General features: G+C 46.6%; 1 protein-coding gene across 1 annotated transcript in view; it reads right to left on the reverse strand.

Annotated features, from left to right (window-relative positions):
- ADAM19 (ADAM metallopeptidase domain 19) overlaps positions 1 to 13,716 on the reverse strand; it is a gene marked incomplete at its 5' end in the record, with an annotated part of 28,212 nt that extends 14,496 nt beyond the window's left edge. Inside the window, 5 exons of the mRNA XM_009072043.1 lie at positions 595 to 660; positions 1,102 to 1,294; positions 2,929 to 3,005; positions 4,052 to 4,130; positions 13,646 to 13,716. Of these exons, the coding sequence (XP_009070291.1) occupies positions 595 to 660; positions 1,102 to 1,294; positions 2,929 to 3,005; positions 4,052 to 4,130; positions 13,646 to 13,716 (486 nt within the window). The remainder of the gene's footprint in view (positions 1 to 594; positions 661 to 1,101; positions 1,295 to 2,928; positions 3,006 to 4,051; positions 4,131 to 13,645) is intronic.
- Between the last annotated feature and the right edge of the window lie 2,513 nt (positions 13,717 to 16,229).

A 16,229-nucleotide genomic window follows, 5' to 3' on the forward strand; every position in this document is an offset into this window, starting at 1 on the left:
CAGGCTGACTCTCATCTGTGCTGGAGATTAAACAATCAGCAAAACACTGTGCGGTTTGCACTGTCAGTAAGTGTGTCTGGTGTGCTGTCCAGGCTGGGGATGGGGGAGGGATTGCTGACTTCATTCAGCTTCTGCCAGCCCCATTCTGTGATCTAGAGCCTTAAAAATGTCTATTTCTGTATCTGCTACCAGCTCAGAGCACAGCACAGTCATGGTTATCTTTTCTAGAGATTAAGTGTACAGCAGAGTTAGAAGCACATCATTCCTGGAAATCCCTAAGTCCCCCTACACTGAAGGCAGTCTCTCCCACCAGTGACTAGGACTGACCACTGGTACCTTGGGAGGCCAGAACTGATCCTCATCCCTCATCTAAATTGCAGCTGCATCTCTCCCCGGCCAAGAGTGGCTGATGGGGGGTGTCATGGCTTCTAAGACAAAAGTAACTAAGACACAACTCTCCTTGTCTCCTGGTGAGGGTAGGACCATTGTGATGGCAAGAGGAAACCTGTTGAGCTCCAGCTGCCCTCCCTGCCCTGGAAGATGCTCACTCTGGGCCCAGTGCTCTGTTAGGATGAACACGATCCCATTTCTTACCTCTGCATAATCAGCCACGAGCAGGAGCTCCACGTACTTTGTAGCCTGCAGAGTCTCCCGTTTCACCTGCAGCAGCAGCAACACAAGTTATTCCCCCAACATCCCCCAAGAAACTCTTCACAAAACCTATGTCCAAGTCATTTTTTCCAGTTTGTTTCTCATTGGCCATTCACCCCATGAAACACAGGGTCCTCTAGATGGGATTGACTTAGAGCAACCAAATATCACAAGTCAGTTTAGCTACAGCAAGTTCCCATGTGTCTGTCCTCAGCCCACCCATTTGCTCAAGCACCAGACGCAGAGATCTGTGCAGGAACAGCTACAGCTCACAAGTCCCCAATACTCATTTATTTCCCTGCTGGAGTCACTGTTGTTACAAACCCTCTTAAATATTCTCCTTCATTTCACTTTCTGAGCTATGCTCCTAGAGAACAGCAGGTTTCTTGGCCTTGGAACAGGTGGGAAATTTGGAGCATGAAGCATGGACCCAGGCTGAGCCCTGCTCACCCTCTGGCCTGGTGGTTTCATCCCCATTGTGAAGTCCCTGAGCCAGTCTTCAGCTGCATCTCCAGTGCCCTGGTAGCCACAGGCTCCTCTCTGCAGCCTCAAGTTGTCTGCCCTGTAAATCAAGTGCTGGTTTGGGCTGTCAGGGGCTGGCTCCAAGATATAGCTGGAATTGCTGCTCAATACGATAAGTCCACTGGTGAAACAGGAAGCAATAAAAGGGAAAGTTAATTACTAATACAGCAACTGGAGACAAATCCTTCTGCTGCTGCTGAGTTCCTGTCTGATGCACTTCTCCTTACCAGGCCATTCAATTCATTAATAAAATGGATGGGAATATTTGGAGTTCAGAGAGGGAATCCCTGGGCTTGCATATAGTAAAGTCAGTGGGCCTCAGACATGAAAAGGCTCTGGGAACATGTTAGCAGTGCTAACCTGAGAAGTACTGATTTTTTTAACGTACAGCTTTTTCTTTAGGGGCAGTGGAAGCTTTTCAACCAATTGAAGAAATTTGTCTTTAAAAGAACTGACCTGAAAAAATGTGAAGACTTTTGTTTGTCAACAGAAAAAAACCCCACATTTCTTTCTGGGATGTGCTCACAGCCGCACATGGTTCTGATTTTCTCAATGAGCATGTTATAGCCAGGAGAGCTGGAAATCTGTGTTTGATGTTCAGTAGAAGACATGTAGCTTGACAGGCAGGACACCTCCCTGTGCAGGCTGAGTGAGAACAGCCACGTGTGCTCAGCTCCTGTGCCTCTCCAGCAGTTAGAAAATGATGCTGAGGAGTTGCCAGCAGACACTGACAGCTCAGGGGTGCAGGAACCCTGCTGCATGGACACACTGAGCATCTCTGTCCCTCTGCAGCTGGAAGGCAGAGCTGACAGAAGGACAGCACACCTGTGACTGCTTTTGCTTTTGGATTATTTGTTCCAAGCCACAGGTGGCTGCACTGTCCTGTTTACCTCATTGGGCTCTTTGGCCTGTGCTACATTCACTGAAGATGTCTCAGGTTTGTTTTGGCACAGGCTGTTTCCTGGCTGGAGCCAGTCCCATCAGCTCAGCTTCCAATAGGCACTCCAGAGCAGATGACCACTAATGTCAATAAAACCCGTGTGATGTTTTGGAAACAAACTCTGCAGTGGTGTAGATGAATGCAGCTTGTTGATTGCAATGAGATGCTTCATTTACTCCTGGCTGAGGATACAGGACCTCTTTTCCTGGTGAAGACTCCATCACTCCCAAAGCAAAGGCTTCCATGCATAACACACACACACACACACACACACACACACACACACACAACCTTGGCACCATCCAGAAAGAAAGCAGAGAATGGGGCTGACAACCCAGAAGGAAGCTCAGACTTGAAGACTTTGCCCCAAAACACACACATAAACTTGCCAGCTGTGAGAGACTAGGAGAAGGAGCTGGTTTCTGCACTAGTGTAGAGTATTGGGCTGGGACATGGCGAGTCCAGCCCCTGGTCTGTAACAGATGTAGCCCTGAGACACCAACAGGAGAATCTTTTGCTTCAGTGGACTCTCAAGTTAAACTCACTCATTGCACAAGTCCACATTGCCAGCACAAAGTGGGAAAGCTCCAGGAGCTGGTTAGGAGACCATGGTTACTAGTGATACCTCAATTTCTGCATTTGTCCTAACACATTCCTTGTTAGGCCCAGGACTCTTGACTAGGTGGCCTTTCAGAACAGGTCTATCCACCCAAAACTAGGGCAGCCTGGCTGCTGGGGAGCAAAGCTCAGGTGGCAGCATGCTGAGAAGCAGAACCAGAGGCATTCCCACAGCTCTGGCATCACCAGGCACTTACCGCAGCCCTCGGCAGGTGCTCAGTGTGACACTGGAGTGCTCCCAGCCCCGCACAACCCCGTGGTAAAAGCAGTGGTCCTGGAAGGCAGAGGGAGGCAGGGCTGGCAGTGCAGTTTTGGGATGGACACACACTATATTTAGACATCGCTGAGTCCCGTGCGAGTGCTGCTGACACTCCAGTAATTGTTCTCTTTCCGCTGCGTTTGGCAGCTGACTATCATCACTAAATCTCTGTGACTCTGCATCGAAATTTGGCTTTTCAGCTGCCATGCGTAGTCTGAACCAGAGCATCAAACAGCTCCTTGTTGCCAGTAAAAATCGAGAGCTTTGAATCCCCAAGGAAGGAACTCAGATGGTCGCAGCATTTAAGGCTGACCCAAAGCTTTCTGCCTGTGACAGGAGCTGCCCATCGATGGCAGCTGGCCCTGGGTCAGGCCCCAAAGGACATGCCTTCAGCCCCAGTGAGGGTGACACCATGGGCAGTGGGCAAGTCCCTGTCTTGGGGCTCCTGGTGAGACAAAGGCAGCCTCTGGCTGGGACAAGGAGGCTTTGGGGCAGAAACACCAACATATTCATCACATCCCTTCCCCTCACCCCAGGGCAGCATTAGGAAAAATGATCTCATGGGGATTTTATCTCTTATTTTTGCTTCGTGACCAATGCACATCTTTGTGCTGCTGCTGCAGCAGAGAGCCAGCCAATGCCTGCATGAGATCAGTAATTTATGGGATTGTTACTGAACAGGAGTTGGTTTATAGGGGCTGGTTCTCCCAAAGGCTGGGAAGGTCCCCCCTGGTGGCAAAACTAAAAGCAAGAGGACAAGCAGCGTGAGGAAAACAAGATTCTCCAGCACCCAGAGAGAGGGGAGCAATGCTGCTGGCTGACCTTGGCTCTCATAACAGAGCTCAGTCAAAACAGCAAGATGTTTTTACCATTTTTGGGGGATAGAGCAGCTCTTTTGCTGGAACTTCCCAAGTCAGACAGTCAGACTTCTTTCCCTGTCAGCTTAAAGCTGTTGGGACCTTTGCCCTTAAAAAAAAGGCCCTGAAGGGCCTCACCCGTTTCTCTGAGCTCCCCACCTGGTCTCCCCTGCAGCCATGAGAGGGAACATGTTCTGCACTCACCGTGTGGGTCAGAGGGATGGTCTGAGCTTGTCCAGTCTGGCTGTAATGAGTCTCAGCATAGCCTGGTGCAAAGAGGTTTCTGCAGACATAGTGGAGGGGGTGAAAGAAAAGAAAAAAAAAATAAGACCTTTCATTAGACTTGGATTTCTGCTTCCTAGGGGTGCAGGAAAATCAGCTAGATGCAGCTCTTTCTGAAGTCAGTGTGGATCCAATACAGAACCAGCACTGCAGGCTGTGCTGCCTTGTGCAGTGTGCTGTGATGGCAGAGGCTCAGGAGGTGGAAGCACAGCTGACCTTGCTACATCCATCTATCTGCCACCCTGGCAGGAACTGAGCACTTCTCATGGAGCACATCCACTCCTGAAAGGGCACAGCAAGCCACCTAAGTGCTCTTTCAAGCCATTAATTAAATTAAAACAATAACAGAGAGCCTGTCCCTGAGTTCAATTAGGCACCAAGATCCAGTTCCAACAGCTGCAAGTGAACAACTCAGTTTTTATGTGAGGACTTAAAAAAACCCAGAAACCCAACATCATCATCGACCCTTAATGGGTACAAGCCTCTGAGCAATTTCCTTTCTGTTGCCAGGTTATGCCCCAGATATACTGGGATTAGATTCAGAGCACCAAATCCAACGTAGCAAGCACTAGAGGCCAGTTAAGGACACATCTGGGGACTGATGTGAGTTCTCAGCTCAAATTCAGACTGTCTCCAGGGCCCAAATCTGAGCACAATTATAAACCAAACTGCATGTGCATTTCAACTTCTGCTCAGAAGCCGATTCACATCTTTGTTATAGGAAAATGCTGATTCCCCAATTTGAATTTGTTCAAGCCATCCTTATGTACACAATATTCTCCCTGTCTTCAGCCCAGGATCAGACCAAAAGTCTATAAAAGGAGCTCCTGTGCACTGAATAGAAAGTGTTTTGATTTTGTTCCAGAGGAAACAGCCTTCTCCTTCTTTTTAAACATCTGCATTTGCTAAACAGTGATGTAAAAAAGTACAGCAAACCAAAATCTGGGCCAAACCAAGAAGGTCATATCCTGTGTCCATCTCAGCAGCCATAAATGTAGGTTTAAAGCAGTTTTTTTAAAACAATAGCTTCACTTCCAAAAATTTGGAGAAGGATCATAGAACATGCAACACACTTCTGCAGCAGCCCCATGGTGCTGTCAGGCCACCAAAGTGCCACATTTGCTATTCACAAGGATGCCACCTGTACCCAGAGCAAAGCATTGTCAGCTGCAGCTCAGTCCTTCTGCATCCCAGTTTAATGCATTTCCTGCACCAGATTTTAGAACTATGAACTGCAAGAAAGCAAGAAAGAAAAAGGTTTTTATCTTTTCTTTGCTTGATTGCTTTAGGTTGGATGAAGAAACTGTAGCAGAAGCAACCCAAAGATTTTTCTGTCTGCCTTGGCTTTTGCTGTGTGGCAGACAGATCTAACCTACCTTGAAAGCCTCTCTGTTTAAATAAGGGATTGGGTGCTTGAGATAACTAATTAAAATAGGTCAGGACAACAGGAAACGAAACCTTTTATCAGTGTTTGAAAGTGCTTCACCCACCCAGCATTCAAAGGCTCAGACACCTAAACAAGTACCAAGGGCTTAGTGACAGACAACTGTGCCACTGTTGTTTTTGACAGCATTTGATGTCAGGAGTACAACAGCTTTTATCTCCACTTACAAGGTTCAGTGTAGCCCAGAAAAGCTCATTTTGTCTCCTTCTGATGTGTTAATTCTCATCACTAGATGCCATGGGTGATCAGAAGGTGAGATTGCTGCACTCAGCTATCCTGGGTCTGCAATAAATCCAGCAGCACCATCCCACAGAACATAACTCCCTTCATCTCCTTGACTTCAGCAGCTTGCTCAGCATGAGGGTGCAAAAACCCAAATGTTTAATCAACATATTGCATTAACCCTCAGGAAATTGCCTTGAGCAACATGCAGGTATCTGGTTTGTGTCATCTCAAGAGCAGACAGTAAACCACTGTGTATCTGCCCCGTGCTACTATAGCCAGACACCAGCCCAGGGGTTTCCAGTAACTGAGACTTGCACAGTCTGCTTGTCTCATTCCCAAACAAGAACGTTTATGTTTTCTTCCTGCTCCTTTATTCTTGGAAAGCATTTGCTATGAATAGCTATTTTATCTCTCCTCCAGCATCAACCATAAAACTCCTCAGTGCTGCGACTCCTGCCCAGCCCCATGGTGCTGCTGCCCAGCCCTGGTGCTGAGCTGTGCTGAGCACCAGAGCCTGGAACACCAGGTTTTAGGGCACAGGATGAGCCACACAACACATGGTGTGTGCATATCTCTTCCTGCCTAGGCTCAGGCTCTGGCCCCACGTAGGGTGGATTAAGGAACTGAGAGCTCTGCCTGGATTTTTAGGGTCACTTACACAGCTGCGGAGCTGAAAGTCTTTATCATCTCCATGTTAGGACTTTCAAGCCTCTCTACACCAGTTGACTCCTATTCTACACCACAAGCTCCCTACAAAAAGTCCAGTTTCTTATTCTGAGCTTGAAACATTGCTGTTTTGAAGACTGTTCTCTGCCTTAATGCAAGAGAGACCTGGGGCTTTCTCAGCACTGGGCTGTCACAGTGGATTGCACAGTGTGCGGTGGGAAGAGCAGTGAGGAAAGAGCAAAAACAACAGGACATCTTGCAACACCCTTGGGGTACTAGCTCACTTTGAGCCCTTAAAAGTTCATTCCCAGCCCAGTTCACTTCCTCAGCTTACATCAAGCTCATCACCAAACTGTAAATAAAAGGCAAACAAGCCTTTTTGCCACCTCAGAGTACCCAGAGTTATCAGCCAGTCTTGTCCCTCTTCTCCATGTGTATCAGTTGTGGGATAAACAGTAGAGACACTCATACCCCAAAACCTTATCTGCCATCATTTCAGGACATCGCTGCCAGGCTGAAGAGCTGATTCCATGGGAGCTCAGCCCGGCAAAGCACTGATGGAACTGCTTCACTATTTCCACAAGAACACAGAGCTCACCTCCTTGCTGAAGAAGGAAAGTCTGGAAAAAACAGCACAATTTCATTCTTTCTTCTCAGTTACATTACATGTCTCAGGGACCACCCCTCCAGCAGCTCATGCTGAAGAGGCAAAAGTTTGGATGAAAAACAGCATCACTTCAAGGCTCCTGAGATCTAGTCAGGCAGCTGGCAGATCACTTAGCACACATCATCTTGCTAAAAGGCAGCACAGAGTCCCTCATTAGAGGAGTTATCAGCATGAAGAATTGATGAAGTCAGAGGAAAAGCTGGTTTGGGATGGGAGTACTCTCCTTTGCTAAACCTCGATAGCAGCTGCAACCTATTTGAGGTCAGGGTAAGCTACATACAAGCACTTGGGATGTTCTAGAGAAGCCCTCACACCTTCCCAACACGGACCAGCTTTCAGCAAAATCAGTCATTCCCCAAGATCCAGCTCAGTGTGGAATAGGCTGCTCTTGGCAGGACTCGTTCCCCGGAAAGCCTTGGGAGCCGGGTTAAATACAAGCACGGAAGCCAAATGAAGGAAGAGTGGCTCAGTGCCATAATGTACAGATGGCTTGAGACTGTTTCTGCTGATGACCAACGTGGAGAGATCTTGGTCCCACTCCAGGCTGTCAATGATATCATTGTTTGACACAAAGCCCTCCTCCCTGTGCTGCTGTGCTGCTCCCTGCAAGGGCCCTGCGTGCAGAGCCGACAGGACATGGCAGCCTAGCTCTGTGTTGAGATGCTGTGCCAGGGAGGTCACATACTTTGCACATGAACTGATAGCATTCAGCTGTGGGTGTGGGGCAAACCTAGCACTCTTTGCAGGCAGCTGCCCCTGTGGCACTTGGGGACAGTGCAAGAACGTGGCCTGCAGCTCATCTGGCCACTGCTGAGGAGCAGAGAAGCAGCTGCAGGAGAGGGGCTGCACAGCACACCTAAACACTCCCAAAAACAGCAGGAGAAAAGCTGGGGCCCTTCTCACATGACCACATCCACTTGAGGGAGTGCACGTTTTCCGCTTGCTCTGGAGAACCTCACCCCTATATTCCCGATAAATGGGAGCAGTTTTCTCTTGCCTGTGAAACATCACTTGTTAGCATACGCCTAAGAGGGGCTCAGAGCCCTCCATCCCAAGGGACTGCCATGAATGTGCACAGTTCCACCAGCCAAAGATCACCCATGAGCACTGGGAGGGCCCTGACTTCATGCTGGTGCTCTTGCTAATTGGAGCAAGAAGGATCTTTCATAATTTGGTCCCGTTAGTAACCTTGCTTGGGTTCATTTTACAGAGGGTCTAGTCTGCATGAGCAGCTGCCAAATAAAAAAAACTCCAGAAGTATCTAGGAGATGGACAACAGCTGCCAAATAAAAGAACTCCAGAAGTATCTAGGAGATGGACATGTTTTTTATTTCCTCCCAAAAAAACAAAAGCCAAATGGTCCATGAAGCTCTTGTGAGAAACACTGACATTAATTTTTCAGTCATGGGACTGAAGAAAGCAAAGCTTGCAGTTTCTTACTGTCCCTTTCCTCAAATCACAATAAATCTGTCCAGCCAGGCTGCCAGCAGCTGGGGGTGGAGGGAATTGATTCTCCCAAGAAGCTTTAGACATCAAATTTCCATCTACAATTTGTGGTCCCATTCCATTGCCTCTCAGCAGGATCCAAGTAGGGTAAGAAGGGGAATTTGAACCCTTATCTCCCAGTCACTTCAATGTTCCCCAAAGTCAGAATTCATTCCCAAATCCTGAGATGACCCCATCTTGAACAGCACCGACACATGACCCATGACAACATGAGCATGCAGGCCTGTTTTCCATATCCACCACTAGTGGGAAATGGGAGATTTCATGTCTCTGGAATCTTCCAGTCAAAACCTGGCACTTCATAAAACCAATGAAATCCCTTTTTTTTTCCCTTGGTGTGTTCCATCCAGACAAAGTTTGGAGCCCTCAAGCTCCCTTTCTCAAGAGCTTTTGCTAAGAACATATTTATTGTGCAAACACAGCAGTTTGGAAGGAAAAAGTAGCTTCCCAGCTATTGAGGTAGAACTAAACAATTAATTTGTAAGGTCTGGGAAAACATCACAGGCTAAGGACTCTCCATCCCCTTTTGCCATTCACATCATCTGTGACATTCACTGTGTAAATCATGACACAGGAACCACGCAAGATTTGTCACATAGCCCCATGGCCTACCAATGGGAACCATTAAAATTGCCTGGAGAGGAAAAAGGAAATAAAATAAATGGAAAGTTGGCTGATAATGAAAAAAAGCTCCATTTCCTCCCCTCTTCCTCTCTGCCCCACACAGAGGAATCACCAAATATCCCAAGGGAATCAGGAGGCTGAAAAGCAGCTATGGCTTTTCAGGTCCCGCCCCTGTTTTTCTGATGACTCCAAGAGACAGTAGAGCAGGATAAACTCAATTTCCCTCCTTTACGTAATTCTTTCCCCCTCCCCATGAAGGAAGCCCATTAGACACTGATGATGTGTAGCCCATCAGTGGAATAACCTCCTATATCCTTCCTGCTCGGACATGGGCAGCAACCTCCTCTCTTCCTCACTCAGTTGGTAGAAGAGGCACTGGAAATGTGCAAAAGCAGGAAACAGCAAAATACAAGTGACACACAAATCTCTTATCACACTGCTGAGAGCACTGGGCAGGGCAGGAGTGCTCACTGCCTACCCAGGTGGAGTCAGGAGGGACTGGAAATCATACTGCTTCCTATCAGATCCAGTTGCCTAAAAACAACTACCTGGATGACTCCTGAGGTCAGACCAGATGAGGTTTGGACTTGTTTTACAGTGTCCTCAGCCTTGATAAACATCTCCATTAAGGCCCTACCACCCAGTGCCTCTCATCATCTCAGCTCTGTGAGTAGGCAGCAGCAAAAATAGGCAGTTAAAACACACAGCTGTGCTCCAGGCAGCTCATGGGATTCACCTGCAGGCAGGGACAGCCCCTGGAGAAGCCTCCACTACCCCTCACAGCTGAGAGGGCCTTTCCCAAGTCTGCTGCTCCCATGGGAGACACAAAGTGGAAGAGAAGAGGGAGGAATGTCTTGTTGATGCTTTTACTGCACTCAGGTGAGAAGACAAATTCCATGCAGATTTCTGCTCTGCAAATATGGGCTCTCCTTTTCCCTATGAAAAGACTCACATCAGGCAGTGCTGCCACACACATTGAGAGCCTCTCAGCATCCCCTCCCTGCTTGGCTAAAAGCTGGTTTTTATTAACAAATGCAAATGCCTTTTATAAAAGTCACTTTTCATCCAAGGTTTGCAACTTGGATTCTTCCGCTCCTAAGCCCCAGCCAAATTTAAAGCTGCTTTATAGGCATTTCTCCATATATTTGTTGTTTGTGCAGCTTTGAGCTTTCCAATCCCACAGCTGCAGGACATGGTTTTGAGTAATTTAAAACAAGCCTTAGTCGTTTGGGGGATATACTTTTGTCGTTATTCAGAAATGTTAACTAGTGTCATGAACTCTGTTTGGAACTGCAGTGTAGTTCTGCCTTCTTATCAAATTCCTGAACAGGAAATAATGCAATATTATGTTAACTGCTAATGCAATAATTGTAGATATATGAAGCCTAAATTCAGATGTGTGCTCAGCTTATTACGAAACACTGAGCTGTGCACAGCTCTGAGGCAAGATATGCAATAATCTGTGTTTCACCTCTGTGGATGAACACAATGTCCTTTTCATAAGGAATATGAAATCACAGGCTTGGTGTGAACATTTCTTCCACATCTTGAAACCAGCAGATTTCTTCCAAAGCTAGTGCATCCCTACCAAAACTGTACAGATTACGACTCTTCACTTTTCAAACAGCCTCATCAGCTCTGTCTCTCCATAAGGAGAGTGGTGAATGTGTAAGGGAGATGCCTAATTCCCTGAGAACATCACTTGCAGCAGTTTTACTAGCTTGGCATATCTCCTTTCTAGCTTTGGGATCCATTGGGCAATTCATATCCCAACCAAGCCTGAATTATGCCAATCATTTCATGCTTGCTTTGAGTGATGCAAGTCTGAGTTTCCAGAGGCTCCTCTAAACTAGAGTAGTTAAATGACATAGAACTCTGAGGCTTATTTAAATTTAAAAAGCCCCAGGTACCTTTCTTGCAGTTGCAGCTCTCTTATACCGACTTTCATGTGAACTCACAACCAGGAGCAGACAAGTTTTGGACAGCTTTGAAGGGACACTTCCCACCTGGGGGATTTCACTTTCTCACTCTGGGAACCCAAAAAACTCTTCACAGAACAAGAATCATCATAGAATCATAGAACTTAAGGGTTGGAATGGACCTTACAGATCATCCAGTCCCACCCCCCCCTGCCATGGGCAATGACGCCTCCTCACTAGATCAGGTTGCTCAAGGCTCATCCAGCCTGGCCTTGAACACCACCAGGGTTGGGGCAGCCACCACATCCCTGGGCAACCTGTTCTAATGTCTCACCAAAGTCCCAGAGGCTACAACTACTCAGTACCCCAAAACTCAGCTAGAACCTCAGGCTCCCCTGCAAGATAAGAGCAGTGAGGAGCTCCTGGGTGCTGTGGAGCAGGCCCAGGCTGGATCCCGAGGAGCCAGGCTGGGCTCTGCCTTGCTGCACACTCTGACAAGGAGGAGCTTTGCCTTCACTTAGCTCCATCAGATCTATGGATAATGATTAATACAGAATCCACAGGGCTCCCAGGGAATTCATGCTTTTGTTTGCTTCATCATTCCTCTTTTAATCTGAGTGTCTCTAAATTACTTCTGCACCTTTCCAAGTCTCTGAAAAGTGGTGGCTCTCCAGAACTGCTCCACTAATCATGCTGAGACTTACATTATGGGATTGTACCATCACCTTCCTTGTGCAAGGACTTTAGGCCTGGCAAGACTCCCACGTGAAGCACTGCTATCTATGAATCACCTCCATTTTCCACAAGAAAATAACAATTAAACCTCTAACCACTTGCTGTATTTTGTCAGCCTTAGGAAGGAGACCCATTCTGCACTGGAAGTGTGTGCACACGCTTAAGCCTTGTGTGTATACATCTCAATGAATGAAAATGCATTTCAGGAAATAAACACAATAGAAACCTTCTATTATTATAATTCTGTTTACTAACACCAGCAGTGAGGTTTTTCTGTGCTGGAAATAGCACAGCACAGCTCCCACGAGGCACCTGGAGGTTACATCATCCTGCTTGGAGCACAAATGGATTAACTCAGCAAGGATTCTTGCTCTTGCCAGCTTCTACTGCGCCAGAAATATTCAACTCTGCATAGCAACTGCAGAACCAGCAAGACCTGACAGTCCTTCCACCAAGAAGGAGACCCCCAACAGCATCAGCATTTCAGAGCCTGACATGGTACCACTGTCATCAGCAACAGCTACTTCTCCTGCATCAGCCAGGACTGAGCTAGCAGTGCTTATAGTGCCTGGTCTCAATTTTCCCAGCTGAGAGATGCCAAAACACACAGGATTTATAGCTGTTTCTGTTTAGTTCTACACAGGTGCATGACTGCCTGTGAAAAGCATCCAGCTTTTCCAGCACTGAAACTCCTCTCAGTCGCTTTTGTGGCTTATTACAGAAAACACCTCATAGGATGCACTTGCCTTTCATCAGCCATCAGATTTCAGGCTTTACTGCAGACAGGGCCAAGAAAAACATGGTTTTCCTCCAAAACACCCTGAATATATCATTTAGGTTTATGCACTGCTACCAGAACTAATAAGATCTTCTGACACTTCACTTCTGAGGAAAGCTGAGCCCTCAAGCTCTGTGGTAGGGATGTCCATACAATAAATACATTCAAAATATGACCAGGGTGATTATTTCAAGGTTATTATTCCTACTGATTCTAGCAGAAAAACATTTGATTATGATTTCATAGATAAATCTTTAGACCCATTGAAAAATAAACATCAACACTGCAAGTGAACTGCTTAGCAAAAACAAGTTTCTTGCAGCTTAATTTCCAGCTGCTCTTCCACTACTGGAAATTAATGTACTCGGAGGACCTTTGGGGCAGACTCCAGACCACAATCCTTCTACCTACCTTAATCTCCTCCAGCCTCAGGTGAATTCAATCTGCATCATGCCCCATGATACCACACAGCATTTGAGTTAATGCAAAAGCATTTTTTCAGTCTACTTTAGCATGAAGGGCACTAATGGAATTGAGTGTCAGATCATTTCTCCTAGGAAGTGGAGCAGGACCTCTTTGGATCACAGCAAATGAAATCCTCATTAGAGGCACACTGACTGTAAAGCATCGAGCCATTTGGTAAATAGTGTGCCTCATATCAGCAACATTTTCCAGTTAATGTAGGAAGAATTATGATGCAAAAATAAGTTTACACACTGAGGGCCAGGTCACCATCTGCTTTTTGCTGACAAAGCTCTGTTACAGTCGTGCTTGGCTGATTAACATCTGAGGAGACTCAGACATGGAATAACCTTGAGATCCAGAGAAGGACTTCCTCATCCTGTCTTTATCAAAACCCTGTTGAAGTCAGTGGAGGTTTTCCTGTTGATTTCAGTGTAATCCTTATTCATTATTTTCATGAGATTACAATGCAAGGCACCAGCACACTCACCTATTTTTCTCCAGTTCCAAGATGAGCTCCTGGCCTTCTGCCTTTACTGTAACTTCAGCTCGGAGTGGATGCTGCATGCAAGAAAGAAGGTGCCTGTTACTCATACATCATAATTATGAACACATCCACAAACACAAATTGTTCCCCTGGAAATTGCAGCTGACCTTAAACCACCCCTTGCCTTCCTCCTACTTCAGACCTGGAGTGATGGGGAAGGGAAAGATTGGGCCATGGTGGCTCCCAGCTCCAGGTATCCAAGCAGGACCACTACCTAAGGTCAGCTGGGGATTTCTGAGTCTGAATGCTTTCTTGGAAAGGAAATGGATAAGTAAATTACCCAGAAGAGAAATAACTCATTTGGTACCAACAAACTTCTCTATTCAGCTGGAAGAAAAAAAAAATCATGAGAACTGGTGAGATAATTAACCCATAGTATTTTCTAAATGAATGTTGGAGGGGATTTTGCAGAACAGAACAACTGAAAGCAAAATGCAGCCAGGCTGACTCAATGGGATGCTCTGATGAAAGAGAGATCTGTCAGCCCAAAGATATGCTCGCTCACCACTTCATCAGATCCAAACTCAGTTACAAATTTCTCCTTTCATCAGCTTCCTACTCATATTCTGAGTTTTGTTCATCCTTCCTTCAGTTTCCATCAGGCCCATGCAGATGATGCAAAACAAGTTAATACATTTAGTATATACAACCAGGGGCTAATTCCAAGGGGCTGAGTTTCCTTTACTGAATCACAGGAGCTCAGTACATCTCAGGGTAGGTCTGTGTTTCACTAGCTAACATGTAAGCACTGAAGGTTGCCTTGCCCATAGCTGGGGGGGTCTGAGGGTCTCCATCACCATAAAAGTCTCTTTGCAAAGGTTGTGCAAACACCACTTTTTCTAATATTGCCTTGCCTTCTCCTTCAGTAATCCCACTGCTTCAGAGTCCATCAATTGCTGTGTAACTGAAATATCCCAGCTGTATATAAGCTTTGCTAACACTGAGCCAAGAGGAACTTGCCTGAAACAAACCAAGTATGACCCCTGAGACCCAGCAAATTTGTATAAGGGGAAACGCTGTCCAGATGTATTTGCATCACTACCTATAAGAGAACCAAAATTTGCTGGCAGCACTGGAAGGGCATTTTAAAGAGAATTAAGATGATGAGAGTCATTATAGTTTTTTTAGTGTGAGTAATATGACACAATAGTAAGTTTTAGAAAGTTTCATCATATTGAAAAGACCCGTAACAAACCCCCAAATAACACCACTTATACTCAGGGAAAATCATAGCATCTTCCCATAACACTGTAGCTTCCCTTTTTCTGGTTCACAATGTAATCACATCTAGATTTTCCTGTTTCATTTGATTATGCAACTGATTACTTCTTTATTGTGGCAACACAAAGGCTGGGAAGTTGAACTGTGGTTTGTGTGCTGAAGTTTGGTACCTTAGCAGTTCTCAGAATGGCCAGAGACTATTGGCACACCATCCATCCATGTTACAGAAGCAGAAGTGTGATCTGTACCCACCACATCCAGTGTCTAAGACACAGTTAAACCCACCTGAGCTGCTAGTTGACTTTTCTTATTTAGTGAAGCACCCTCACAGCTGGGATTTATAGAACCATAGAATGAATGGTTTGGGTTGGAAGAGACCTCAAAGATCATCAAGTTTCAACCCTCTTGCCATGGGTAGGGACACCTTTCACAAGACCAGATTGCTCAGAGCCCCATCTAACCTGGCCTTGAATACTACCAGTGATGGGGCATCCACAGCTTCTCTGGGCTACCTGTGCCAGTGCCTCACCACCCTCACAATCAAAAATTTCTTCCCAATATTAATATAAACCTGCCCTCTTTCAGCTTAAATTAAAGACCCTTTGTTCTGTCATTCCATGCCATTGTAAAAAGTCCCTCTCTGGTTCTCTTGTAGCTCTTTTAGGTACTGGAAAGTGCCACAAGGTCTCCCCAGAGTCTTCTCTTCTCCAGGCTGAATAACCCAAACTCTCTCAGCCTGTCTTCATCAGAGAGGTACTCCAGCCCCCAGAGCATCTTCACTGCCCTCTCCTGTACTCACCCTTTGTTCTGTCATTCCATGCCATTGTAAAAAGTCCCTCTCTGGTTCTCTTGTAGCTCTTTTAGGTACTGGAAAGTGCCACAAGGTCTCCCCAGAGTCTTCTCTTCTCCAGGCTGAATAACCCAAACTCTCTCAGCCTGTCTTCATCAGAGAGGTACTCCAGCCCCCAGAGCATCTTCACTGCCCTCTCCTGTACTCTCTCCAACAGGTCCATGTCCCTGCTGTGCTGGGGACCCCAGAGCTGGACACAGTACTGCAGGTGGGGTCTGCCCTGAGCAGAGTCAGAATCCCCTCCCTCGACCTGTTGGTTCTTTTGATGCAGCCCAGGATACATTTGTTTTTCTGTGCTTGTCTCCTAAAGCACATGCCACTCTCTGGCTGTTCCCTCCATGCCACAGGTTCTATGGCCCCACTCCCCTTTCACAGCCCATAGATCAGGATCCAGGTTTCAAGGCACGGCAGAGCGCTGGGTGAATACAGTTGCCAGGTGTGCCAGCCAGCTCACCC

The sequence above is a fragment of the Acanthisitta chloris genome, unplaced genomic scaffold (assembly GCF_000695815.1).
Source record: "Acanthisitta chloris isolate BGI_N310 unplaced genomic scaffold, ASM69581v1 scaffold1383, whole genome shotgun sequence".
Taxonomy (NCBI): domain Eukaryota; kingdom Metazoa; phylum Chordata; class Aves; order Passeriformes; family Acanthisittidae; genus Acanthisitta; species Acanthisitta chloris.